The 24,515-nt window shown below is 46.9% G+C and overlaps 7 protein-coding genes across 7 annotated transcripts; 4 read left to right on the top strand and 3 right to left on the bottom strand.

Moving 5' to 3' along the window:
- Positions 1-202: 202 nt before the first annotated feature.
- F4812DRAFT_421818 (eukaryotic translation initiation factor 2 subunit gamma) lies at positions 203-2,505 on the bottom strand. Its single transcript, XM_047933594.1, has 3 exons — positions 1,807-2,505; positions 742-1,728; positions 203-684 (listed from the first exon to the last, which is right to left on the bottom strand). The coding sequence occupies exons 1-3, from the start codon at positions 2,328-2,330 to the stop codon at positions 654-656; spliced, it is 1,542 nt and encodes a 513-aa protein (XP_047792506.1). The 5' UTR covers positions 2,331-2,505; the 3' UTR covers positions 203-653.
- A 2,018-nt stretch (positions 2,506-4,523) lies between these two features.
- On the top strand, positions 4,524-6,835 carry F4812DRAFT_317083 (uncharacterized protein). Its single transcript, XM_047931396.1, has 4 exons — positions 4,524-4,830; positions 4,885-5,583; positions 5,637-6,104; positions 6,163-6,835. Exons 2-4 carry the CDS (start codon positions 5,164-5,166, stop codon positions 6,763-6,765), a joined length of 1,491 nt encoding a protein of 496 aa, XP_047792505.1. The 5' UTR covers positions 4,524-4,830; positions 4,885-5,163; the 3' UTR covers positions 6,766-6,835.
- Positions 6,836-7,928: 1,093 nt separating this feature from the next.
- Positions 7,929-9,160, top strand: F4812DRAFT_421814 (uncharacterized protein). The gene is made up of 2 exons (XM_047933593.1): positions 7,929-8,353; positions 8,465-9,160. The coding sequence occupies exons 1-2, from the start codon at positions 8,133-8,135 to the stop codon at positions 8,490-8,492; spliced, it is 249 nt and encodes an 82-aa protein (XP_047792504.1). The 5' UTR covers positions 7,929-8,132; the 3' UTR covers positions 8,493-9,160.
- A 224-nt stretch (positions 9,161-9,384) lies between these two features.
- On the top strand, positions 9,385-10,383 carry F4812DRAFT_421812 (uridylate kinase). The gene has a single exon (XM_047933592.1). It carries the CDS (start codon positions 9,669-9,671, stop codon positions 10,356-10,358), a length of 690 nt encoding a protein of 229 aa, XP_047792503.1. The 5' UTR covers positions 9,385-9,668; the 3' UTR covers positions 10,359-10,383.
- Positions 10,384-11,316: 933 nt separating this feature from the next.
- On the bottom strand, positions 11,317-13,237 carry F4812DRAFT_457579 (PCI-domain-containing protein; the record flags this gene model as incomplete). Its single annotated transcript, XM_047937194.1, has 3 exons — positions 11,317-12,112; positions 12,207-12,799; positions 12,905-13,237. 3 exons carry the CDS (start codon positions 13,235-13,237, stop codon positions 11,317-11,319), a joined length of 1,722 nt encoding a protein of 573 aa, XP_047792502.1.
- A 3,252-nt stretch (positions 13,238-16,489) lies between these two features.
- On the top strand, positions 16,490-19,799 carry F4812DRAFT_316920 (uncharacterized protein). The gene is made up of 3 exons (XM_047931395.1): positions 16,490-17,110; positions 17,431-17,673; positions 18,061-19,799. The coding sequence occupies exons 1-3, from the start codon at positions 16,920-16,922 to the stop codon at positions 19,604-19,606; spliced, it is 1,980 nt and encodes a 659-aa protein (XP_047792501.1). The 5' UTR covers positions 16,490-16,919; the 3' UTR covers positions 19,607-19,799.
- Positions 19,800-21,251: 1,452 nt separating this feature from the next.
- Positions 21,252-24,047, bottom strand: F4812DRAFT_457577 (uncharacterized protein; the record flags this gene model as incomplete). Its single annotated transcript, XM_047937193.1, has 4 exons — positions 21,252-22,205; positions 22,261-22,368; positions 22,420-22,917; positions 23,190-24,047. The coding sequence occupies 4 exons, from the start codon at positions 24,045-24,047 to the stop codon at positions 21,252-21,254; spliced, it is 2,418 nt and encodes an 805-aa protein (XP_047792500.1).
- Between the last annotated feature and the right edge of the window lie 468 nt (positions 24,048-24,515).

Here is a 24,515-nt window from a genome sequence, read left to right as displayed (position 1 = left end):
TACTAAGCGATAACTCTCACTAAGTAGACGTAGGCATTCTCTCCAAATAGACTAGGTAGCTTCTACTTAGTCGCGGAATTGATTTAAGATGGATCTTGTACATATAACACCTGTCGAGGAGTAGTATCCAGACCATTCTTCTACGGCTTCGAAGTACGGGTGTCACTTACAGGTTGTATACCCCTATAAGACGTTGATATACCTACTCGATATCTAGCCAGTCATCTACATTACAAGTCATGTAAAGAAAGAAAAATATACATCGACAAATTGGATAGCTAGATGGATATAGTTGTTATGTTCCTTTTCCATTAACTAGGTACCTAGACAAGAGCCACCAGAGACCGTAGTCTCTGCGAAAAAAGGACCAGAAGTCAAAGCGCAATGGGATCCGTATTCAGATACGCCTTTTCATCTCCTTTTTTTGCTTCGTCGTCATCATCTAAATACACACAGCCTTCTCAGATACACCCCCTTTAGCCCTAATAGCTTCTGATTAGGGCTTCTCGTATCTCCCTGAAGCGCTTGGACTATGTTCCTGATGTTGATCCCCTATACGTGGAAATGTCTATAGTCATTCCCCTTCCGGCCTTGTCTCAAAATTGCAACTTGTCGAATAATCTTCGTCAAGAAATCTACGCCTAGCCTAGATTTCATGATTCCGTAGGCTCCAACGTGACACCACTTAAAATAGGGGGTTAGCTAATAATTCATATTCGAGATATCTGAGTGGAAACTTACGCTGTGATGGTAGCCCATCCAATGAGACGCCAGTGCTTCTCGATTCTTCGGCTGAGGGCAATCTTCTCTCCGAGGTTCGTGCAGGCAGGACTGGTTAAAGATAGCTTGGCAGCATCTTGCTTAATGGCAGCAACCTTGGCACCGGTCGAGGTGGAACCAATATTTACCATAAGGACTTCGTTCTTGGCCAACTTAGCGACCTTTGCTTGCTTGCCATCTGCAGTGCGGACACCTAGTAGCCTCTTGAGGAGGTAAAAGTTGACTTCAATCTCACTATATATAGCCGGAAGACGACCCTTAAGACCGAGTACGAAACCGACCAAACGATCGGCTCTGCAAAGAGTAGGGTCAATGCGCGTACCAACACCAATAAGACCACCAGGGACGGCATATTTCAGATCATTGAACTCCGAGTTGAGGGAGACGATACGGCTGCAGATGGGCTTGCACTGTAGAGCACCCTTGTCGTCTCGAGTTACGATACCAGGTCTGATCTCAATCTCGTCGCCAAGCTTCAACACACCGTGCAAAATACTACCACCTGCAACGCCACCCTTCAGCTCCTCGATCTCGGCACCGGGCTTGTTCACATCGAAAGACCGGATAACCATCATGTGAGGTTCTTGGGTGAAATCTCTGGGCGGTACGGGGATAGTGTTGACAATAGCTTCGTTGATAGCGTCGATATTGAACTTCAGTTGCGCAGAGATAGGAATGATGGGCGACTTGGCAGCAGGCGTTCCACGGACGAATTTGAGAATAGACTGGTAGTGCTGTTGAGCGGCCTCTTCCCTCATAAGATCGACCTTGTTCTGAAGGATGATAATCTTGTCAAGCTTCATGATCTCGATAGCTGCCAAATGTTCCGAGGTTTGAGGCTGAGGTACGGTTTCGTTTCCGGCAATCAGTAAGAGAGCAGCATCCATGACCGCGGCTCCGGACAACATAGTACTCATGAGAATATCGTGACCAGGGCAATCCACGAAGCTGAATATTGTCAGCATTATAATAATAATAATGAATGGATACACACAAATAACAACAAAAGGTAATAATCAAACTTACGAAACATGGCGTAGCAGTCTGTATGTACCACTGCATCCTTCACGCTCGCAGGGGGGATCTACCTCCTTCTCACTCTTGTAGCTTCGATAGCAGCCGGGTCTGGGGCATTCAGGGTTATCGCACTTGTAGATCTTGGCATTCGCATATCCCAGCTTGATGGTAATGTTTCGAATCAGCTCGTTCTTGAAACGAACAGTCTGAACACCTGATATCGCCTTCACTACAGTGGACTTGCCGTGAGCGACGTGGCCAATTGTGCCAATATTGATAGTAGCTTGTCGGGCGATAATCTCAGGGGTGAGAGGGGTTAAGGATCCGAGATCGAGGTCTTTCGGATCTGTTTGAGGAGGCAGAGGAGGGCGTTCGACGGGAGGCGGGGGGCCTGAGGGGGACTTCTTCATAGCCGACTTGAGAGGCTTCTGATCTACCTCTTCAACGCCATCGTCAACTCCGTCGTTGATAGACTCGTTGCCCGAATCGGAGTCAGACTCGATGTCGTTGCCAAACTTGTCGGGCGCAGACATTGTGACGTAAGTACTGTTAATTCTATATCTCTACGTAGGTATGTATGTGCTTTTTTCGCTCGCTCTTGAATGCGGGTGGTGTTTGCTTTGCGGCTAAGTTGAAATCTAGGACCTGATAATAAAATGACGTTTAGTCGTGAAGTTTGGGATTTTTTTGAAAGTTGTGTATGAGTCTTCTCCCAAGGCGCCGATAAGATAAAGAATGAGGGGCAAAACTTTGGTAGGCTGGTACCTATGGAAGCTGGTACCTAAGGTACAAAGTTTTGCGTACCTGAGATGCTTACCTAAGGTACCTGACTTTGCTGACCCACAAAGAAAGCTGGAGAGAACAGTGGATCATATGAAAACAAGTCACGTGCTCAACCCCAAATACAGGCTAAGTCAATTGAAAACCTCTAAACTCAACTCTTCCTAATACCAATCCGTACATTCTTGCAACCTCCTTCTCATCGCAGGTCAAACAACATTAATCTAGCCTCAAGTCAATTCGACTCGCCTTACTAGTAAATCCATATTTCTTATAACAATTATCTCTGAGGTAGTCTCTTGAATTTGATGTGGTGCTCGTAGAAGCATTAGCTGTCATCTTAACATTACTCTACATTAGGTATATATTTTATCCAATATCGAGCCTGCTCACCAACCACTATAGCCATGAGGCAATTAATATGACATCCTTCAACAACGGCTATTCTTAGATATTCACCCTCCAAGGCTGACGAACGTTCGGGGAAAGCAGTATAAGCCTCCAAAATACTACCGCATCGACACTAAGGTAACTTACAGGTAACTAACTAGCTGGTGATGAGGGTTCGACTTCCTGCACAAAAATATATTCATATATGCAGCCCTACCATAATTTCTTGTCTCTTAATAAGTTACATGGCGTCATTGAGTTCTATCCTGACATCCAGAGCAACATTCAGGGCACATTAAACAAAAATATGTTGCCCTCTCGCGTGTTCTTGTATAGCATCTAGATCACCGAAGTGTGGTTTTACAGCATTGAAAGACAGCACAGCTACTGCTTTCGAGGCGATGTGTCCCACACGATTCTGCGCCGACTGGCCATGAGCACAAAAGCGCTAATAATAGTTCTTGGTGGCCTTGGCAACACAATGGCCTTGTTTTGTTTAATAAATTCTCAAATAAGAGCTGTGTTGAGTGCGATACTACATGGCATGCAGATTCGTCAGAAATTGGCCTCCATCTCCCGCCTGTCCGTGCAACCGATTATAGTAAAGGGTCCGGGAGGGGAACTAAATATTTTTTTTTGTCGGTGCTTGGGTTACATTTAGCAAGACAATCCCTAGGCCTAACTACTACCTGGTAGTCGACTCATTATTCCTTATGCTAAAAGGAAGGCAAATACGACCGACCGGCTATTCGTTACATCTGCCCGGCGGACCTTAGAAGAGTTGTCCGGAATCATCAGGAGTTCTTATAAACCTTTTGCGCTTCGTCTTACGATCAAGGTCTGAGGTTCTACCCACGGTTTAAGAATCCTTCTCAACACATGTCTGAAGTGAGCGCGAAAACGATAAGCAACAGGGACTCGGACTCAAAATCCGAATTGGACCAGTTGTTTCCTATTGTTTCTTATGGTGGTAAGAGTTTACCGCCCAGGCACAACCTGATCCCATGCATAGTGTCGTGCGGTATCACGTCTCTTCAGCTTCTCATTGGCTATTTGCCTCTACCTTGCATCTGGGCACGGGTCCTGCTAGGGGTGCTATCTGCCTATCAAAACGGTAGATCGTTGACTGGGGTCAGTGAAGGCGCCTAGGAAGATTCGCGCCGGCTAGTCCCCACCTCCAACCACATCTCACCCTTCCCGTCTTTTGCGCTCGACTGGGTAGGGACCCCTGGCATTACTGAGTCTTTCCTTCAACCTCATTCGTAGCGCACGTTCTAGCATGCCGGGCGTGTCCAATTGCAGTTGAGGTTCGCACCCAAGAGACCGTTAACTGCGAAAGAGGAATTGCCAATTCTGATAGCACTGCAGTACATGATGTACATGGGCATATGGTTAACGATGGGGTCGATGTACCTATTTGCTGGTACCTGTAGGTGCGAGGAACTTATCCTCAATGCCCGTTATACCCGTGAGAGCGAAAGTACTATGTAGTAGACATTGTCGGCTCCAGATCCAAATCATGCCCCCCAAAGCGGGATCAGCAAATTCCCTCTTCTTCTTCATATAGGTACTCAGCCTTCTTCTCAGGTTACTTCTTAACCCTCTTTATCTAGTTTTCCTCAGGCGCTCTTTCGTCCGTGTAAGAAGACCGGTCGTCAAAAAAGCCTGTGACTTGTCCCATCGGATTCTAAATCAACGTTGACACGTTGATCTGGGAATTTAGATACAACCCGGCAAGTAGTCCAGCGTTAGACTACAGCCTGTGGGCGTCTATTTTGATAATCGTACAACTTGGATATTGGGGTTTACTCTAGCCATCCTATCAGAGGCTTGCATTTGGTCGATTCATACCCCCGGCGCATCGTGAGCGATCCCATTGCATCTTATGTAGCCCCATCGACTAACCGTCCCGTGCAGAATATTACCAGAAAAGACCGAATGAGGTGACAGCATATCGCTGCGGCGCCTACTCAAAACCACCCACCTTCCCGGCTATCCAGCTCTGAAATACTTTTCCTTCGATAGCTGGTCTCTTCTCAATTCATTTTCATACTAATCTATTCCTCTCTTTAAGCCACATACATCTTGGTCCTATTTCTTAAGGTATCACAAGAGCATATAGTAAGCCTGTATAGATAAACTGAATCTTGTTTCTTTCTTTCCCTTTTCTTCCTCATCACACATACTACGGTCCAAATGGCGCCGCAAGACGAAAAAAGGCGGCCCTCTGCCCTTAAACTAGCTCCATCGCGGTCATCCTCGACCGGTTCTTCTTCTACCACATCGTCGCTGCACAAACCGCCAAGGACACCAAGATTCGCAGAAGCTACTACAGTATACTCGCCGGTGGAGCAACCAGATATGCCGTTTGGAAGAGATGATAGATCACATGTAGCTCACGCTCAACCGGCTGATGTTGGGTTTGGATATATTGGAGAGGAGTCGAGCCATGTTGTGAATATGCCGATGACACCAAAGTCGCCCCTAAAGAGCGCCATGAAAGTGCCAGGTACCCCGGGGAGGAAATTTGAGAACCCCTTAAGTCCGACATTCATGGAAGAGGATATACTAGAGAAAAGGGAGAAGGACACCGAGAAGGAGCAAAAACGAGACTTGGTAGGTTGAATCATAAGCAACTATGTAAGAGTCTAGACTAACACATAATACAGGGTCTTAAGACGAAAGTTCGGATGGCCAAGTTCGCTCTCCGAGGTGTCAGTTTCAGCTGCAGCACCATTATTCTAGCCATGCTTTCCTCGTCTTTTGCTATCTTCCACGCGACTAAGACTCTACCGGCGCAAAACGGCCTACCTGCATGGGCGACAGGCACGAGCACGTGGCCGCAAATTCTCGTACTGGCTGTCTCCTGTACCAATCTCCTGATCTGCATACTTATTTTCATCGGTTACTGCAGGGGTGGTCATCGTCGTGCAGAGAAGGTTGGTGTATACTATACATTGTTCGCAGTTGGCTGGTTCATCGTCTCCGTGATTCTATGGGCTGCCGCTGCAGGTGTTTTGCAATTCACGAGGAACAACAGCGATAACAAGGACATGTGGGGATGGGCGTGTGTTCAAAACCACCGTGCCGATCTTTTCTCGCAAAAGGTTGACTACGAACTCGTTTGCAGACTTCAGGTAAGCACACGGATGAGCCTGTTTGATTACTCAATGACATGGCTAACGATATTCTTAGAACTGGGCTCTGATCTGTATTATTATCGAGATCGTCATAGATGTTCTTACTATCATTCTCTACAGCGTTGTCTTCTATCGATATTACACCAAGCGACGCCTAGCCAAGTCGATGGATCTGCGAGACCGCGCCAGATCCGACCTGTACCTAGCACAGCTGCGATCGCAATCGGCACCCAATACTCCAGGCTTTGGACCCAAGTCTCCGTCATTCTCACAGTATGCTATGTCGCCACGCTTCCCTCCCTCAGCCTACAAATCTCTGGGAGATATCTCGGAACAATCTTCCGTCACACTGGGCGGACAAGTGGCCGAGCCTCCATCCTCCTTTGCAAGCCAAGCCAGGAGTGCGGAGAAACCGTTCAAGTTGCAGGCTCCGCCCACCAAGGCTCCCTCCGCCACCCCCAAGATGGGCCAGGGTGCATTCCGAACACCTACAACCCCCAACGCACCTGGAACCAGTTTTGGCTCCAACGTAAACGAGCATGGTCCAGTTGCGCCTGGAGAGGTACAATACGACGCCGTGCCTATTCCTGGCGCGTATAGCGACGCCGTTATCAAGAGCCCGCCGGCGGCACAGACGAGTTTCAGCCAACCGCGGTAAAAAAGGGCATGGCGACAGAAGGAAAAGAAATAAAAATAAATAAAAACAAAATGAAGCGAGATTAAAACAATTACTTGGATATACTTAATTTCTTTTGTTCAGCTGAGCTGGAACGGGGTCACATTGACCCAAGTTTGGATTATCTCCCACACCACCACTGCGATGCGCTACGTCCTATGGTTTTTTTTTCATCTACGACATGCAGGAACGGTAGCAACCGACGAATCAAAGCTGACCCAAATGAAGAGGCGGCGTCCTCGAGATGATATGATTGGGAGGGAGAAGAGGTGTAGGTTGTGCATTTTTTTTGGGATACTGGCGAACTTGGAATATACCTCAGGGATGGAACAACAACAAACCCCCCCTTTTTTTTTCTACATTTTACATATATCATAATTCCCGCTACATTGTGTATAGCAAGCTCTTTTTTTTTCTGTCTTGAACAATTGAGATACCAGTTCAACAGTCGCACGCCTTACTTGGTTACTTCGTATTCGGTGACGTGTACTTGCCTTCAGCGGTGCTCAGCAATGCATACATTAGGTACCTTGGCTGTATGGAAGAAATGATATGTAACCTCGCAAGCAGGTTCTCATAATGGGTTACAACAAAGAGACCTTCTCGAGGCGGCATGTTGGTGGCTATGCGTCTGTTATGGACGCACGAGATTCTGCAACCCGGGAAGGATTCTTTACTGCAGAGCCGCAGGGCTGCACATCCGGGGCCTAGTAGGAGTACGGAGAGGGCTGTCCCGTAAGGCGCAGCAAGCTTTGAGATAGATTATGTAAAGAATTGGATGAATGAGAAGCGGTTATGTAAAGAAGTCTTGGGTTTATTAAGCGTGGTTGGATTTCCCCGAGCGGTTCTTGATACCTTGATTACTGGTCATGAGGATCTACACGAACGGCTCAAGATACATCGCAGTGCAGTGATATTTCATTCTATGCGTACCTAATTTAAGTACTATATTAGGTAGATCCATGCTCACAGAGGCTGTGGCTACTATTGCCAATTCTTACATAGTACATGTAGAACCTGGACTTGCTTAGACTTAGACTACCGTATTTTGATCCAGGTGTCCCCAGCTGGTGACCAACTGCGCGCTATCATCAATCAGTTCATGGTGGGCAGTTTCCAAAAGCTTTTCTAGCTTCAAAGCCCCGAGTTTAAGTTACCTAAAGTTCCATCATCGTCATCAAGCTTTGTCTAATATTATCCACGGGCGCATATTGAAATACAGAGTGCAGCAAGGCAAGGCAGTGCAAAGAGGTCAATCAATTTTTGTTATCATACCCCCCCACAGATTTTTTTTTTTTTTTTTTTTAAAAAAAAAAAAGGAGACGGCCCCCAAATTAATTAAATATCCAATGGCTGCTGGTGTCGTGGTTGGCGCATCACGGCGGCTACTGATGCAGCCTGCATTGCCGTCCCGGTTTCGCACGGCAACGGCAACGCCATCGCGACGAAGTTACAGCACACAACCCCCCAGGGACTCCAATAACACGGTCAAGTTCTGGCCCTTCATCGCCATCATCGGCCTCGGGACCGCGGGTTACGTTTCCTTGGTCAGGGCTAAGGCGGCGAACAGGTGAGTTGAGCACCGCACCGTTGCGGGTTGATAGTTATTTTGAACCTATCCCCGTCTGTGTATGTGTGTATATATGTGTATATGTATACGGTATTGACGATTTGCGTATAGGACTGCGCCGGCACGGAAGACGCAATAGTGATACTCTGGCTGATGTATATATACCTACCTAATATATATCCAGTCGGGGATTATATCAAAGCGATGTATCATATGCATGTATGTATGATTATTGGTTGAGGAAGGATAGAATGAGCGGGTGGACTTTCAGCATGCCAACAAATACCGAAGTTGTGTAGCTTTGGCTAGATTGATAATTTCTCTCTTCTCCGAGCACATGATACTTTTGTCTGAGAGTGACTTAACTCTCTCTTACTATCATAGAGAGTGAGAAGGAGGTCTAGTCAAATCATGAGATTACGACCCAGAGCAGGGAGAGAATAACAACCACCATTTGTGTTTATTTTCTTGGTGGTTATGTAGTGTAGTGTAACTCATCACCGTGAGCAGAGCTTTGGAAACGTCTTAAGTACCTTAGGTAGGTAGGCAGGCAGGCAGGTATATGTAAAAAACATTTCATCTACTTGTCGGGTTTGTCTAACTTGGTCAAATATATAATAAAGTAAGCTGTGGCCTATGAATGGTATAACATGTATAATTTAAAGACTTACAGAGGATAAGTTTTCACTAACACATTCTTACGTCTCAATTTCTTAAAAACGTAAAGTTTATTTATAGAATAGCAGTCGTATAGCTTGTCCCTTACTCAAAGCTTATTAACATTCAGTTGTCAAATATATAAGCGATAACATAACAGCTTTGGTAAAGTGTAAGCTACTCCAAGTTACAATCGATAAGGGGTTTGAGCATGAGGTTATTCACGTTTTCGTGCACTGTCCATATCACTAACCTAATTCCTGCCCCACCCTAGCAGACCAATAAACGCATAGGTAGCGCCAATGCGGGACATTAGCGGGGCAATGTAGCGCAATACAATAGGATAAATACAGTACCATGTAACTAACACCACTAACATATCCAACCAAGAGATTCCGATTCCCACTATCAATACCGACAATTATCTTCTTCACCAATAAACAAACCTCCACCTTACCTTTTTCCTTCTCCTTCCCCCTCGCCCCGAATAATCTTCATTCGTTCAGACCTAAAACAAAATTATACCTAGTACCTAATCTACCTTACCTAGGATACCTTAGCTAATCTACCTACGTTCGTTCCATCGAACCCCTATCTTATGTAAGGTAGAAAACAAGAACAAGAAGAACATATCATCACCACCATCATCATCCACAAGATGTCCACCATCGACAACCTCAAAGACCGCACGACCCCGGTGTTCTCCCCGGACGACGTCACCGTCATATTCGTCCTCGGCGGGCCCGGCGCCGGTAAGGGAACCCAGTGCGAGCGCCTGGTGGCGCGGTACGGCTTCGCCCACCTCTCGGCCGGCGACCTGCTGCGCGCCGAGCAGAACCGGCCCGACAGCGAGTTCGGCGAGCTCATCCGCCACCACATCCGCAACGGGCTCATCGTGCCCATGGAGGTCACCATCGCCCTGCTCGAGGCCGCCATGCGCCAGGTCCTCGACGAGCCCACTTCCACTTCGACCTCGACCGACGAGGAGAAGAAGACAGAGAACAAGAAGAGGAAGGGCAAGTTCCTGATCGACGGCTTCCCCCGCAAGCTCGACCAGGCGATCAAGTTCGAGGAGGCCGTGGTCCCCGCGCGCCTGGTGCTCTTCTACGACTGCCCCGAGGACGAGATGGAGCGCCGCCTGCTGGAGCGCGGCAAGACCTCGGGCCGCGAGGACGACAACGCCGAGTCCATCCGCAAGCGCTTCCGCACCTTCGTCGAGACCAGCATGCCCGTCGTCGACTACTTCGAGAAGCAGGACCGCGTCGTCCGCGTCGACGCCCGCCTCGGCCCCGACCAGGTCTTCGACGTCACCAGGAGGGAGATCGAGAAGCGCCTCCACTTGTCTTAGACTTTTTTAGATTTACTTTTTTTTCTCTCCCTCTTCTTCTTGGACTTAGACTTTTCAGCAGCCGAGAAGAAGAAGAAGAAGAAGAACTACCTACTAAGGTGTCGCTCTGTTTCTGTTAGAGTGAGTAGTGGCCTTGAGAAGCTCTTGATGGCGCGAAGGTAGTAGAGATTTCAAAGGAAAAAGAAAAAAAAATCCAGGAGAGAACAAGAAGAAGAAGGCATTAGTTGTTACGGATATAGAATACAGATATAGAATTCAGCTTTATTCCCCCCTCGTCCTAGCTAGGCTATAGAAACAGAAGAAGAGAAGAGAAGAGAAGAGATTATGATTAGGTACGGATAATAAAGGATCACGAAGAATATACCAGGGATATATATATATATATAGGTAACGATTATGCAGAAACAACCCGGGCATCTATGTATCTGGATTGCTTCATCTACGAAGGGGAAGGGGGTGTTTGTTTTATATTACTTTTATACGAGAGGAAAGGGACGAGATTAGTGAATTAATTAAAAAATCTCGCAATTAAAACATGCGCAACGCATTCGCAGGCAACTTTTCTGTATCCTCTAAATACAAGTCGTGAAGTAAACGCGCGTGGGAGATGGAGGAGGGTCAATCCTCACTCATAATCTTTCTATATGCATGCACTTTGGGTACCCGGTGAACATTTTTTCCACTTCCCTTCTCTCTTCAAACCCTGGTGCCTGAAAACATAATGCAACGTAAACTGCAACCGACCGCGCGACGAGATGAGATGAGATAGGTGTTAGACACAACACCATCATGTAGCCTCCGAAACCACCGCAACCGCATATTAAACCATGGGAAAAATCATTCGCAATCCGATGTAAAACTCTCGCCCTGCAAAAATCCGTAAGACGCCGTAGACCGTTACCTGATGCAGACAATCCAGAGCCGGAAACTTGGAGAGAGAAGAGAATCATGTTTTCGTCTAATCATCATCGTCAGTTCGCTCTCTGCGAGGCGCTCGCTCGTTACGGTCGCCACGATCTCCACGATCTCCACGGTCTCCACCACCTCGGCGTCCACCGCCGCCAGCGCCCGACTGGTTACCGCCACTGATGCCTGCATTCGCTAGTCGTCGCTCTAGTTCCTCTGTCTCGCGCTTCTTTTGAGCCTCGGCGCTGGTTTGCTCTCGGCGTAGGTTAGCGATGACGTTACCGAGAAGAGTTCGCCATCCGTCGAGGCGGTCGCCAACTTCACGCCATTGCTTCTCGCCAAACACTCGGTAGAAGGTCTGGTGGACCAGGAAGACCTTCTTCTGCTGCGACAGCTTTCCTTCGACTAGACTGGCACGAATCACATCGATCGTCCACATCTCGACCTCTTCGATGGGGATCTGAAGGGCCTTGGCGATGTTCTCGTAAGGGATCTCGCGGTTAGGGGTGCTAGCTGCCAGACTTGCGAAGGTAAGAAGTCGGATTTTCCGATGAAGTTTATCGCCATCAAGGTGTTCCTTCTCGATGAATCCTTCATGTTCGTCGTTGAAGTCTTTGTAGTCTTCTAGATCCTTCTCGGCAAAGATGGTAAGCAGTTCAAAGTAGAGAGGATGAGAGTCGGAGAGCGCTTGGATCGCAGAAACGGCAAGGAGGTCTTGGAAGTCGTTGTGGGTAGGGGATAGAAGCGCCGTCTTCAAAGCGCGGAGGGCCAATTGTTGGGCCTCCTCCGACTTGACACCGTCTTCGTCAAAGGTGCGTAGGGCACTAAGGATATGCTGGTAGGATACCCTGTTATAGCGAAGTAAGCAATTGAATCCAAGTAGAAATAAAAGTAAAAGTAAAGGCAAAAATAAAAGTAAAAATCTGCCAAAGTGTAACTTACTCGTCGTCACCTGCGTCGCGAGCGACCTCTGCAACCTCGAGGAACAGCTTTCGCTGGTCCTCCGCCTCAGTTCCCCACTGCTTAAGCCATTGCTTGATGTTAGGCAAAGCCTTCTTAAGGTTGTCGTACATGCCGTTCAGCTTAATGAATCGCAAGATTGCCATTAGGACGTGGAAGCGCAACTCGTAATCGTCCTCGTTCTCCTGCTGTAGCAGGTTGAAGATAGTCGTGAGAGCCTGAAGGGCGAGTGCCTGGCCATGAACGGGTGAAGAAGTGACGGGCTTCATGAGGTTCTCGCAAACTCGAGGGAGGAACATGCCGACATGATCGGATTGTAGAACCAGATAGATCAGCAAGTTATAGTTGGAGGTAAACTCCTTCTCGGGGACGGAGTGTAGAGAAGTAGATGCGACGATAAGCTTCTTCAACACCTCATCTTGCTGATCTTTATCGTCCTTTTCGATAATAGCCTTAACCTCGTCGCCGACGTTGAGATGGTTGGCCAAGTCCAGAGCTAGCTCAGCGAATGTACCGTCGACGAAAGCGTATTGCTGACGCGCCTCCTGCTGCTCGACTTGCGCAGCCATGTTGAACTAGAATAATTTGTACGAGATGTTGTCGGATGAATCTTCAGGTAATTCCTCCGGTTCTGCCTCAATTTCGTGTTCAGCAATTAGCTGTTCGAGACGGTGAGTAACGTAATTAAGAAGCGCTTGGGTGTGGTCGACGTCGTATTCGTCACTCTCGTCGCCAGAATTGTCCTGTGGGTTGTAGTCAAGAGGGTCTGGGGACTTAAATGGAAAGATGGGTGACGTGGATGTAGAAGAAATAGCTTGGCTCGGGATCTTGAAGTGTTGGGCTGGCTTGTGGTTTTTCTTTTTAGAGGGGTTTCTTCTACGTCCACGGCGTGTTCCAGCTGCAATCTCGTCTTCGCAGTCGTCGTCGCGAAGTGCAAGCTGAAAATATAAATTTCCTGGTGCCGAAATGGCGGGGTTAATCTTAGGGGCCCACCTCTTGGAGAAATTGGCCATAGGAAAGATTTTGTGGATATATTAGCCGAGGTTTAGCCGAGAATAGGGGAAGATCAATTATCCGAATGGGATGCGGAGTGTATGTATTTATCCGAAGGAGGGTAGGATTATCCGAGATTGAAAGGAAAATGATTTATCCGAGTGTGTGGGTGTGTGAGTTTGTGCGGAGATTATGTATTTATCCGAGGCAGGAAGGAGGGGCATATGGGTCTATCCGAGGGAAGGTAGGATTTAGGGTGTGTGGGGCTTATAAATTTATCCGTAATCAGATAAGAGTGCTTATCAGTGAATGTGCGGAGCTTATGTAACTATCCGCAGTGGGAAAGAGGAACACAAGTATTTATCCGAGTGCGGGCAGCATTCAAAGTTGTTCACCAGAAAATTAAAAAAGATCATTTATCCGAAAGGATGCGGAGATTTATGTACTTATCCGAGAATACACAGGATTGTTTATCACACGATATACGGAGGATATATATTTATCCGAGTGTGGGTATCATTGTTTTCATAGGTACCTATTGGAGAATGGAAGGAAGATGGATTATCTTTTGGTGTGCGGAGGTGTGCGGGGTGCGGAGTTTATGTATTTATCCGAGGATGGACAGAATTGTTTTGATCATCCGTAAGTAGAAAAAGCTGGTCTCCCCATGAGCAGGTGGGCTCCATGTATTTTATGGGGGAAAGGTAGAAGGAACTTATGTATTTATCCGAGGGAAGGTAGGGCAAAGAGGTAAGTGAGGGCCACTACAGGCCTGCCCGCCATATGTAGGGAAATGTGTTGATGCCAATGGCCCGGGTGTATCCGCATACCTAAGATCCAAGAGGTACAACAGGTACCGTCTAAAAGTTTTAGGGGCCGTTGCAGCGGGAACAACTTTGACAGGTTGACTTGACCTTGAGCCATTGTAGGCATTTCTCCAAACATATGACCTTTTCATCTAAGTGAATGCTGTATACCTGATTGAATTCAGCTCATGATAAATTAACTTGCAGATCTTATTTACGAGAGAGTGGAAGATGAACTGGCTTGTCTATAACGGCCTAGGCAGTACCTATCTAAGTTGTTATACGTTTATTTAGCTTAAGTAGCTATCGCCGAAGCTATACACTTTCACCCACTTAGCCAAATTCTATATGCTGTAGACGTAATCTTTGTTACGCTCTGGAACCAATCAAAGATTATAGTGTTACATAGACTTAGTAAGATCAATATAGGTAATTCACACCAATCTACCGAAACTTCACGACATAAGTTTTAAGTGCATATTGAAGGTACATATGTATAGGTGCTGTATTGGGCCTTATAAAGAAGTAAGTAGGTTAGTAACTATACATTATTATATGTAAGTTTCGTCGTGTCATGTCGGGCTCTTTACTTTAGGTACGTAACCTAGTTAACCGTTTGAGTTAAGCAAGTTGTGTTAGAATAATTCTTTGAGTCTTAAGCAAATTGGGTTAAGAGATAAGTAATGGGTGTATAACATAGTCAATGCAGTAACGAATACGTCAAAGTTTAACACGTAACAATTCTATTTGATCTTGCTCCTGTATACTCCTGTATATTACTAATTCCTAACCGGCGGTACTAGTAACGGAGTCAACAATGGTCAGCTTATGGTAGCATGACTCTGGATTTGTTAAGTAGATAGTGCAGTAGGTAAGGACTAGGGTATACCTTGCCTAAACTACCTAGGTATCTACCTAGGTATCTAATGTAGCAAACCACGACAATTTACCAAGCGTTAAGAGATGTAACACATGAGATTCTAAACTTAGCTCCCAGCCAATAGCTCTTCGGTTAGCTAATGCCGGATCATTAAAGATAAATCAATTGGAGAGGCGTTTGTGGAGGCTCTTTACGTAACATAATACAGCATACAAGAACATACTGAGCCTGCCTGTAAATACTACATATATAGGTGTAACTATCCGGCGGACTGGAGGGGTTTTCCTGATCAAGCTTCAAAAGCTGAACAATTGGCTAGGTAGGTAGTAATCATGTACGCATAACGCTACCCCATCAGCCCACTTTCCCAATCGAGATAGTTAGGGTTCCTTGCTGCGAACCCCTGGAGAGCAGGAGGGATGCAAGTACCTAGGTAGGTAAATGACCTAGGCATTTGAAGGTGAAACAGTTTTTACCCTAGGTACCTATGTTCTCCACGACCTTCTAGGTCCTCCGGGGTTGGTCCTTGTTCCGAAGTTATACACAACGCGGTTCATCGGAGATTCGAAGCTTTCTAAGATTTTTCGAATTGTAGATGTAAATGGGACTGTCAAGTTTTGTAAGGTAACAATACATACCTGCCTAGGTAGTTACTTACTTTTTGAGAGGTAACTAATTTAGAAGTTGAATTAGATCTGTTGACCTTAGGCAATATATTTATTCTTGGGTACATTATGGATACCTAATATATACTTAAGGTAGGGTGATAGAAAAGGTGATAACGAACCGGATCTTATAGAATGTCCCGGCCGAAATCTATATTAAGGTTGGACTACTTAATGTATATGTAATGACCAAAAGAGGGAGAAGGATTACAGCTAGGCTGACCAAAAGGTGATTTTAGAGGTGATGACGAGAGCTATGTAATATTAATATTAAAGGACCTGCCGTAATAATAACGCCAACATGCCTTATATAATAGTAGGTATGTATGAAAAGGCGTCAACGGACCCCTTCCCTATTTTTGGTCGCTTCATTTTCTGACATGACAAATATATTCTTTTTGAAGTGCGCATTATTTTCCATCTACCTTACAAGGTGTTATAATATATTTATGCTGTACTTCTATATACGCAGTATATTAAATTTTATGTAAACTCTAATATACAAGAACGCACGACATTAGCGTAACGGATCTTCAGGAACGGGGTCCTTTAGCGCAAGGGCCGAAAGCGCGGAATCTATGCTATTTTAACTCTTAATCAATAGGTGGAAAAGGACCCGACATGAGACCAGTTTGGCCCCGACAGCCCGATTCTTTAACGAGTACATACGACATAACTGGACTGCAGTGAACGATAAGGAAATCCTGTGCCATGAACCATAATAAGGAATTGGCTTGGGGACTTCAACTTATTAAACTTTCCTAAGTTTCAGCTGGACAATAAATAAAGAGGCGTGATTTTCCAGCATTAACCTTGCCAAGAAAATAACAAAGTACGAAGCAATTGACAAACAAGCAAACAAATTCACGACGAAGCAGACGCCAGAGACGCATACCACATAGGACCACCTGCAATACCAGTGATATTAGAGCGTATTAGAGGGGGAAATCTCCCAACAATAACTTTTTTACCAAACCTTTGCATACTCCTTTTTTTTTATTCCTCAATTTTTTTAAAGCTCTCTTTTCTAATTCTGATTCTTACTTTCATTTCCTAGAGGAACTCCAGGAGAGCATCTAGTAAGCAAAGAACAACAACATCCGATTTCCTAAGCTTGGGGAACCATCTGAATTTCATGGGCTGTTTCCAACAATACCGCTTCTCCAGAAAAATAAATAAGCCAAGATCCATAATTTGTGTGAAGCTATCGCATCCTAGTTGGCGATCCGACACGTCTAAAGCGTCAGTGATACACAGAAGTGGCAGCAAAGGAGAAAAAAAAAAGGAATATTGGTAAAAGTGGCAAAATTGGTATCCGAGGGAGGTTCGGTGGTAGCTTTGGCAGTTCACCATGTTTGACCGTCTACGAAGTTCCTCAAAGGATCAGGGCGCGCCGTCCTTGGACAGGAAGAAGCTCGAAGCCTGGCAGAAATCCCGTTCACGCAGCATAAAGGGAGGCGACTCGTATTACTCATATTCTATTAGAGGAGGAGCTCCTCCTCCCCCGAGACCACCGATAGAGCCTGTCTATCCTACCGAACAGTAAGTGATTCTATCAGGAACGATAACTATGTCGACAACCTTCAGCCTCCTGCAGGTTGTAACCGAAATTATAGCAATCGCATGTGTTTCCTTGTTCATCTAGTCAATCGGGTGTTAGCGAATTTGACGGATTGGATGTACAAATCATCTAGTCGACTCAGACAAGAAATCAGCTGGAAGAGGATCGTGATCCTCGTACCGCATTTTGTCACATTTTGTCGCATTCGTCATATTCATCATATTCGTTACACCAGTTGTACTCATCCCATTTGTACTTCGATCCGACTGTACTAGACGATGCTAACATGACGATATCGCAGTCAGCAGAATCAGCAAAACCTCCAACCAGCACCCCCCGTACAAGCGCCGAACCAACATCGCAATTCGAGCTACCTACGACCTGTATCGTCAATCTACTCCCAGCCTTCGCCAGCTGCTGCTACCTTTGCCGCGCAACAGCTGAGAGTCGAGGTCCCGACTTATAATCCAACTAATAATACGACTCACGATCCGAACGAGGTTTCCCCACCGAGTTCCCCTGATGTGTTTTCGCCCCAGGACGAGTAAGTACAATCGCTCATCTTTCTTAGGTCAATGAGAGGAAAATGGAAACAGCTGTCCATAAGGAACATAAGGAAGAGTAAGAAAGAAGGGGGTAGGCACACGGAACAGCAAATCAGTGCTATGGAAAGGGAGACTGGTGGTGACTGTATTTGGTATCATGCCTTATATCATCATTGCCGTCAAAAAACACATCACATCCCTGGTTATCCGTTTTGCGCGTCACAAACCCGGCGCTCTTTCTTGGGACTTGGCTTTTTGGAAAGACGTTGATACTTCAAAACTTCAATGGGTACCCAAATCTTTGGATACATTATGAAGAACATAAACCTTCTCTGTCGAAGCAGAGACATCATGAGGTTCAAGCTAACGTCCCTCTTTTGTTTTAGGCCCAATCCAGGCGATGTCTCTCCTATCGACGATACCCCAGACATGTCTCAACTCGCCATAGACCCTCGTGGTCAACCAATCAATGAAGCTCGCACCAAAATTCCAGCCGCCCGTCGCGAGCGTCGGAAGAATTCGGATGCTGCTATGAATGCTCTTCGAGAGGCCAAGTCTCGCGAGAGGCTGAAGCAGCAGCAACGGCCATATGGTCAAGATGTACGGTGGAACCCGAGGACAGGAGAACCTACTACGGATTCGAAGGGTACACCATCACAGACGAACCCGCAACAGTACGCCCAGGGTCTTGCTGGTCGCCCAGGCTCGGTATCTCCTACGCCGGTTAAGCCAGCTAACCAAGGCCCCATTTCCTTCCGTGACCAGTTGCGTCGAGTACAACAGCCTAACTCTAGTACACAACCTGAGCCAACTCCGAGACCAGCATGGCGAGGTGCTAGTGGACGAACAACACTGGTTGCACCTGTTAACGACACGAAAGACGTGGCCCCTTTAAAGATCCCTCGCAGAAGTAGTAAACGGGCTGCTCGTGACACTGGTGGCCTATCCCGTATTGATTCTGTCGATTCTGAACTTACTCCCCAGCCACAATCACCGAACATTCAAGTCACAAATCCTAGCGCTGATCTGCATACGTATCCGAGCCCACCTCTCTCAGACGATAATACGGCCGGAAATCATCGCCAGCAATCTCTACAAGTCCCGTCTAACAACAAAGCAGTTCGTAGGAAGCCGACGGGAACCCCTAGCCACCAGCACCACCCGTCAACCTCCTCATCCGTATACTCCCAGCCGGAAATACCCCCTGCCCAAGCACCACCTCCTGACACATCCTTAGAAGGTTGGACGCAACCCCCATCTCGCTTCAGCGTCACCACACATGCTACGTCAGACCAATCAACTCATGGAGAGAGTATAGAAGAGGGCACGCCGGCGGTACCTACTCCTCAAGAGCCCTCGATTCTTGCCCGCAAACGCCCGGTAGTTTCAGGCTACGAAAACTCCCCGCGAAGTAGCCCCGTCGAACCCGTTAAGATTAGCCTAGATTCATACTATATGACAGGAGCTGGAGGAAATGGCAAAGACACCAGCACCACCGGCAAAACCAATGTCAAGAAAAAGGCGACGAATAACGTTGGCCTCCAGGATAATAGCTCGAAGCTCACCATCATATCCGTAGCAGATAAGTCCCTCCCCCCAGCTCCACCCGAGACGCAGTCGTTAGAAGCTCGGGATCGTGTGGCCCAGCTAGACGCGCGGCTAAGGGCGCTGGGTAACCGTCGCATCAACCTAAATACGGCGATCAAGCAGATGACGGAGCTGATGCCGACAGACCACATCCTGGCGAGCGACGCGGTGGTACGACGACGCGAGGAGGAGAAACGTAAAGTAGAGGCGTTGCGACTCGAGCTGGCTGATGTTGAGCGCGAGAGCTACGAACTGGGACTGAAATTGCACCGCGCTTATAAGAGACTGGATCGCGACGCGGAGTATGAGCCGACTACGTTGTGGGTGAGGAGAGTTACGGGATAGGATAGAGGGAGTAGGAAGAAGAGACGGGAAACTAAAGGGACAAGAGCTATTGGCAGGGTGTAAGGGGAATGGCGCTGGTAGCGAGCGACATTTTCCACCTATCGTGTGAGAGAGAAGCATCGGATTGCTCATATCTTCTAATACGACACTCCATGATCGATGCGGAACCAAGTTGTTGGCCCATTTTCCCGCCGGAACGGACACAGGAAATAATTAATTCCTATTTTTTTTAAAGTCGTTTTTTTTTCTTCTTCTTTCGGGTTAATTGTTACTTACGAGTGACAGTCTCCTTTACCTATCTCTCTGTATTTCAACAGAAAGGGGCGGGAGCAAGTTGAGGTCAGGAAGATTGTTGGGGGGGGAAGGGGAAGTGCCTTTGAGATACCTATGCATGATATAGCAGGCGCGCAGAATCAAGCATGGAGTTTGTATGGCATGTTGATTTACGTCGTCGTTGTTGTTTTATAGCTGTCTTTTTTCCTTCGTCGTTGCTTTTTGTTTTTCTCTGCCTCCCTCCCCGCCGGGCGAGGTTGGTTATAGGATAGGATTGGGAAGGGGGAAGGGGGGGTGCGAAGTGTAATTGTAAATATAAATGCGAATGAATTCTAAAAATCTTCTCGAGTATCCTATGTCTTATACTTGTAAAGTGTAACGTAAGGAAGGGTGCGGCTTTCTGTGAAGCTATGGGGGGGAGTCAATCTAAGGGGAATGAGAGATGAGAGGGGACAGCAAAAAGCCGGGGGTTATGTTGCGGGTGTGTAAGGGGCTTAGAGTAGCTTTTCCTTCGCCTCGTAAAACTGCTTGGATATACTCTAGGTACCTCATATTACAGGTAGTTAAATAGGTACCTACGTACGTTTACTAGAGGAATGCAAAAAGAAAAACAAAGAGGGGCGAGATGATATCGAAGCTTGGGTACTTTAAGCATTCAAGGTATATAATCTAAAGGATACAAGAAGACAAGTCAATGGAATTACGTATATAGGATTTAGCATTAACGCCTGACTGACTGCCAGCTCGATTCCTATGGTATGGTATGCAATCACTACAAGGTATCACAACAAGCCATCCTCCCCCCCCCCCTTTTTTTTTTTTTTTTTTTTTTTTTCGGTGCGTGTCCGCGGATCTCGAGGTCTGATTCGTATATCTTTAGCAACACACCAAGTAGCAACGAATGCATGTAGAAATGCCATACGTTAAGAACGCTCAATGCTCGTCCTATTTTCCTACGTGCTTCCACATCCACATCCGTCTCTAGCCTCGTGCTGTCTCAACGCCGAGTCCGAGTAAACTCTTGGAGGAGAGTCTAATCGGTGAGGTACTGTTTGTGGAAGAAAAAAAAAAAAAAAAAAAAAAAAAAGAGTAGCTCCCGCTTTATGGTGAAGGCGAAGCCGGACAAGGAAGGAGATATAACTGCGGACACAACACACTGTTCTCGTGCAAGACAATCATAGGTAATGTAGCGCAAAAACTTTATGCTTCCGTATGGAATCAAAGGCCCCTGGAACCAAGTGGATAAAAGTATACCAATGCTCCTTATTTTCGTTGTTGCAAGTCGGGATTGTCGTAGGAATAGATTATCTTCCCGCATTCTGAATACATAATTCCTACCTTAGGTAGGTATTCAGGGAATGAGCCTATAATCCTACGCTGCTAAGCCCCTTGAGGGCGTGTTACTAGCTCTGTGAGGAGGCAGGCTCGCGGGTATATCCCCATCGGAGTCGGAATCCGAAGACTCATCCTCATCTATTACTACGGGCACCGACGCCGAGTCGCTCCGTTGAGTAGTAGAATCTTCCATCGTAGTGTCGGCGGGGGAGACTTGGCTCGATCGAGGGAGGTGAGACGAGATGCGATAACCTTTACGCTGTAACGATGTAAGACTGTTCTGCGGGGATCCTTGCTGCTCCTCGGGGGATTTTGGCCGCGTAGGATCGATGGTGGCTGCTGTTGCGTTTGTTCCACCTAATCCCCCTGACATATCCGCTACAGGTATGTGGTTGCTTCTAGGCTCGGGATAATTATTGCTTGGAGGAACCTGGGAATTTAGACGAGAGAGGCCTTCGTCAGTCCGTTGACGCTTCGCGCTTGGAGTATCCTCTATCGGGCCGGGGCTGCCATGCTTCCAACCCATACGCTGGCGCTCGTTGTCAATCTCGGCCTTAGTTCGTCGATTTCTAAGCCGGACGCCGTATTTCTTTCTAATAATGCTCTGCTTCGTACTGAAACTGTTCTGGAGACCGTCCATCTTAAGCTGCCGTTGGGCTGGATCTTGGATCTGCTCTGCTTCTTTGAAGCGAGCGGTATATGTAATTTCAGCTTGACGTAGCTCTTCCTCTAGTCTTTCCCGCGTCGCGGGATTCAAGCGTGAATAAGGATCTTGCTCTTTCGGTAGAGAGCCAGGAGTCGATGCCGCAGTAGATCGATGAGACAAAGGAGTTGTGGCATGCTGAGTTCCTGGAGGGTAAGGTACAGAAGATGGAAGCTGGATCGGGCTATTATTTCCTGATGAGATCGTGATAGGCGATCCTACATTTGCCGGCCCTCTAGGTGTCGCTGGCATAGTACCATGATCACCACAGACATGATTGGCTACATGCTGTTGTTGTCTGTATTAGCTATTTGTCTAAAAGGTGGATGTAAGAACGACTAACATATTGTTGGCCAACCTTGGTTATGAAACCAGCACCACAATACTGGCATGAGAAAGGGAACCCTTCCTTGCTTGGTGGTTCTTTAGTACACACTTGCTTTTGGACATGCTATATTTGAGTTAGCGCAGAGATCGTGTAAGGGAAGGACTTCTAACTTACATATTCGTAGGGCTGTGGATGGTCAAACTTGCGCCAGCATAGTGGGCATTGCAATATAGTAGGAGGAGGAGGAGGGGGAGGACGTGCTACTGCCTGTGTCGGGGCTGGCATAGCAGGCATAGCGGGCGTATGCTGTTGTCTCGAGATGGGAGTGATCGCAACGGGATTTGGTGCCGGATTAAAAGGTGCCGGATTAAATCTGGATCCATTTCCTCTCCGATCATCAAGAATGTCGCTATTCTCGTAACCAAGACGCTCAGCTCGCGCAAGAGCATTGATGAGAGAGCGCGCGTCAATAGTCCTCAGCCGCCTTTCCAGTGCCAGATCTAGGAAGTAGTCACTAGCCTTCTCGAGTATCCCATCTGCTAGTTCATTAAGGTCTGCCGTTGAGAAATGTGAGACAATCTCATGCTTTGACTCGGACACCATCTTGGCACCGAAATCTTTGATAGATCGACGGATAATAACCCCATTAGAGTGATGAATAACGGCATTCAACTAGTTTCTATGTTAGTAAATGGGATTCAAGTTATCATGCATTCAGAAAGTCAAGATAAGCCGGGATTTGGGGCCAAAGGTGATGAGTATCTCAGAGGCACACTTTGAGGCCAAGACAACAGACAAAGTGGCGCTGAAAAAAAGGGTATTGAAAACGAAGCTGCCACTTGATACTGATGTGATGTGACAAGTAAGATGGGGAGTAGTAATAAAGAAGTTACGTGATAGCAAAGTACGGTTAACACCTGGCCAGAAGAGAAAAATACACTTACAAGGAACGCGTGATGAAACTCGGAGCCAAGAAGGCACTTCTCCCAGTTATCGCGGATGACTCTCCTTACCGCAGCGGGGACTGATTGCTGCATGGCATGGGTGAGGCGGGATAAGTCATCGCCAAACTTAGAATTCTCAAGATGGTGCTCTCTCCTGGGGGACGGGAAGCCTGCACTGGGAGGAACATTCGGTGCCTGCGGGTTGCTTCTCGGTTGTGAATATGCTCTTGGCGGTTCCACGATGGAAACCTTGTGCATTCCACCTGTAGAAGACTGACGATGTATAGGCTGTTGATGCTGGTGTTGTTGATGATGATGTTGTTGTTGACGTGGCTGAGAATGAGGGTGCGGCTGAGAAGGCGTATATATAACCATTGGTTTAAGTGGGCGTGGAGGGTTGGGAGCCGGAGCCCGAGCCGGAGCTGGAGCTGGAACTTGGGGTGGCGGCGCGGAGGCTGCTGTCACTGCTCGGGCCGCTAGTACCGGCGTAGTTGCTGATGGGGACGGCGCAATCGGTTGAACAGGTGTTCTTGGACTGGCTGAGCCCCCTCGCATAGGCGTCAGTCCCAAACCGTTGATCGCATTATCGTTAAGTCCATTGATACTACGGGGAAGCCCGTTCGGATAGTGTGTTGCAGAGTTTGGGGGAGAGTTAATTGGAGAGTTAACTGGGGGGTTAGCTGGGGCTTTAGCTGGAGGATTAGCTGAAGGATTAGCTGACGACGGAGCCTGGATCTCTATAGGCGATTGACTAGGCGCAGGGGGCGCAGCGGTTGTAGCGGTCGCAGCGGTAGTTGTAGTAGTTGTAGCTGGTGCATCTGATGCAGCCGGTGCAGACGGGGGTTGTGCTTCTTCCATGACCGAGTAGTTGGATTGCTAACATTAAAATGTGGTCGATCCCTTAACAGGTCCACGCGTCTCCTTTGTACATAAATAAATGTGGTGAATACTTTTTTGTATGTATGTTGAGGTATGTACTTTAGGGGCTTTGCTGGTGGAGACACGCTCTATGATTTTCTTTTCTTTTTTTTTCTTCCTCTTTTTTTTAAAGGAAAAACCTGCAACGAGTAACTGACTGGTTGCTCTAGCTGTTGTCCACCTAAAGATGGCTCTTTACTTGTTGCTTGCTATTGGACATGGTAGAAGAATTAGCGCACTTTTTCAATCTGACAGCATGTTACGTTTGCTATTTACTTACCAGTCCTGAAGAGAGAATCTCTAACACGCCTTTTGTCATATAATATTAAAATAACATTAGTATCATTGACAGTTGAATTTAAATAAACGAATAACAACAAACGGACAAAATAAAAAGGATGTCCGGGA

The sequence above is a fragment of the Daldinia caldariorum genome (assembly GCF_022478825.1).
Source record: "Daldinia caldariorum strain CBS 122874 unplaced genomic scaffold F4812scaffold_4, whole genome shotgun sequence".
NCBI lineage: Eukaryota > Fungi > Ascomycota > Sordariomycetes > Xylariales > Hypoxylaceae > Daldinia > Daldinia caldariorum.
Note: the sequence above shows the minus strand (reverse complement) of the source record. Positions and strands in the feature narration are given on the sequence as shown.

What these genes read in the sequence shown, in the direction of transcription:
- F4812DRAFT_421818 (XM_047933594.1), bottom strand. Translation starts at nt 2,330, where the DNA reads ATGTCTGCGCCCGACAAGTTTGGCAACGACATCGAGTCTGACTCCGAT. An exon ending in AGACTGCTACGCCATGTTTC is followed by an intron (nt 1,729 to 1,806) that starts GTAAGTTTGATT and finishes GACAATATTCAG; the next exon opens with CTTCGTGGATTGCCCTGGTC. An exon ending in GGATGGGCTACCATCACAGC is followed by an intron (nt 685 to 741) that starts GTAAGTTTCCAC and finishes CCCTATTTTAAG; the next exon opens with TGGTGTCACGTTGGAGCCTA.
- F4812DRAFT_317083 (XM_047931396.1), top strand. Translation starts at nt 5,164, where the DNA reads ATGGCGCCGCAAGACGAAAAAAGGCGGCCCTCTGCCCTTAAACTAGCT. An exon ending in AGGAGCAAAAACGAGACTTG is followed by an intron (nt 5,584 to 5,636) that starts GTAGGTTGAATC and finishes CACATAATACAG; the next exon opens with GGTCTTAAGACGAAAGTTCG. An exon ending in AACTCGTTTGCAGACTTCAG is followed by an intron (nt 6,105 to 6,162) that starts GTAAGCACACGG and finishes CGATATTCTTAG; the next exon opens with AACTGGGCTCTGATCTGTAT.
- F4812DRAFT_421814 (XM_047933593.1), top strand. Translation starts at nt 8,133, where the DNA reads ATGGCTGCTGGTGTCGTGGTTGGCGCATCACGGCGGCTACTGATGCAG. An exon ending in AGGGCTAAGGCGGCGAACAG is followed by an intron (nt 8,354 to 8,464) that starts GTGAGTTGAGCA and finishes ATTTGCGTATAG; the next exon opens with GACTGCGCCGGCACGGAAGA.
- F4812DRAFT_421812 (XM_047933592.1), top strand. Translation starts at nt 9,669, where the DNA reads ATGTCCACCATCGACAACCTCAAAGACCGCACGACCCCGGTGTTCTCC.
- F4812DRAFT_316920 (XM_047931395.1), top strand. Translation starts at nt 16,920, where the DNA reads ATGTTTGACCGTCTACGAAGTTCCTCAAAGGATCAGGGCGCGCCGTCC. An exon ending in CCTGTCTATCCTACCGAACA is followed by an intron (nt 17,111 to 17,430) that starts GTAAGTGATTCT and finishes ACGATATCGCAG; the next exon opens with TCAGCAGAATCAGCAAAACC. An exon ending in GTGTTTTCGCCCCAGGACGA is followed by an intron (nt 17,674 to 18,060) that starts GTAAGTACAATC and finishes CTTTTGTTTTAG; the next exon opens with GCCCAATCCAGGCGATGTCT.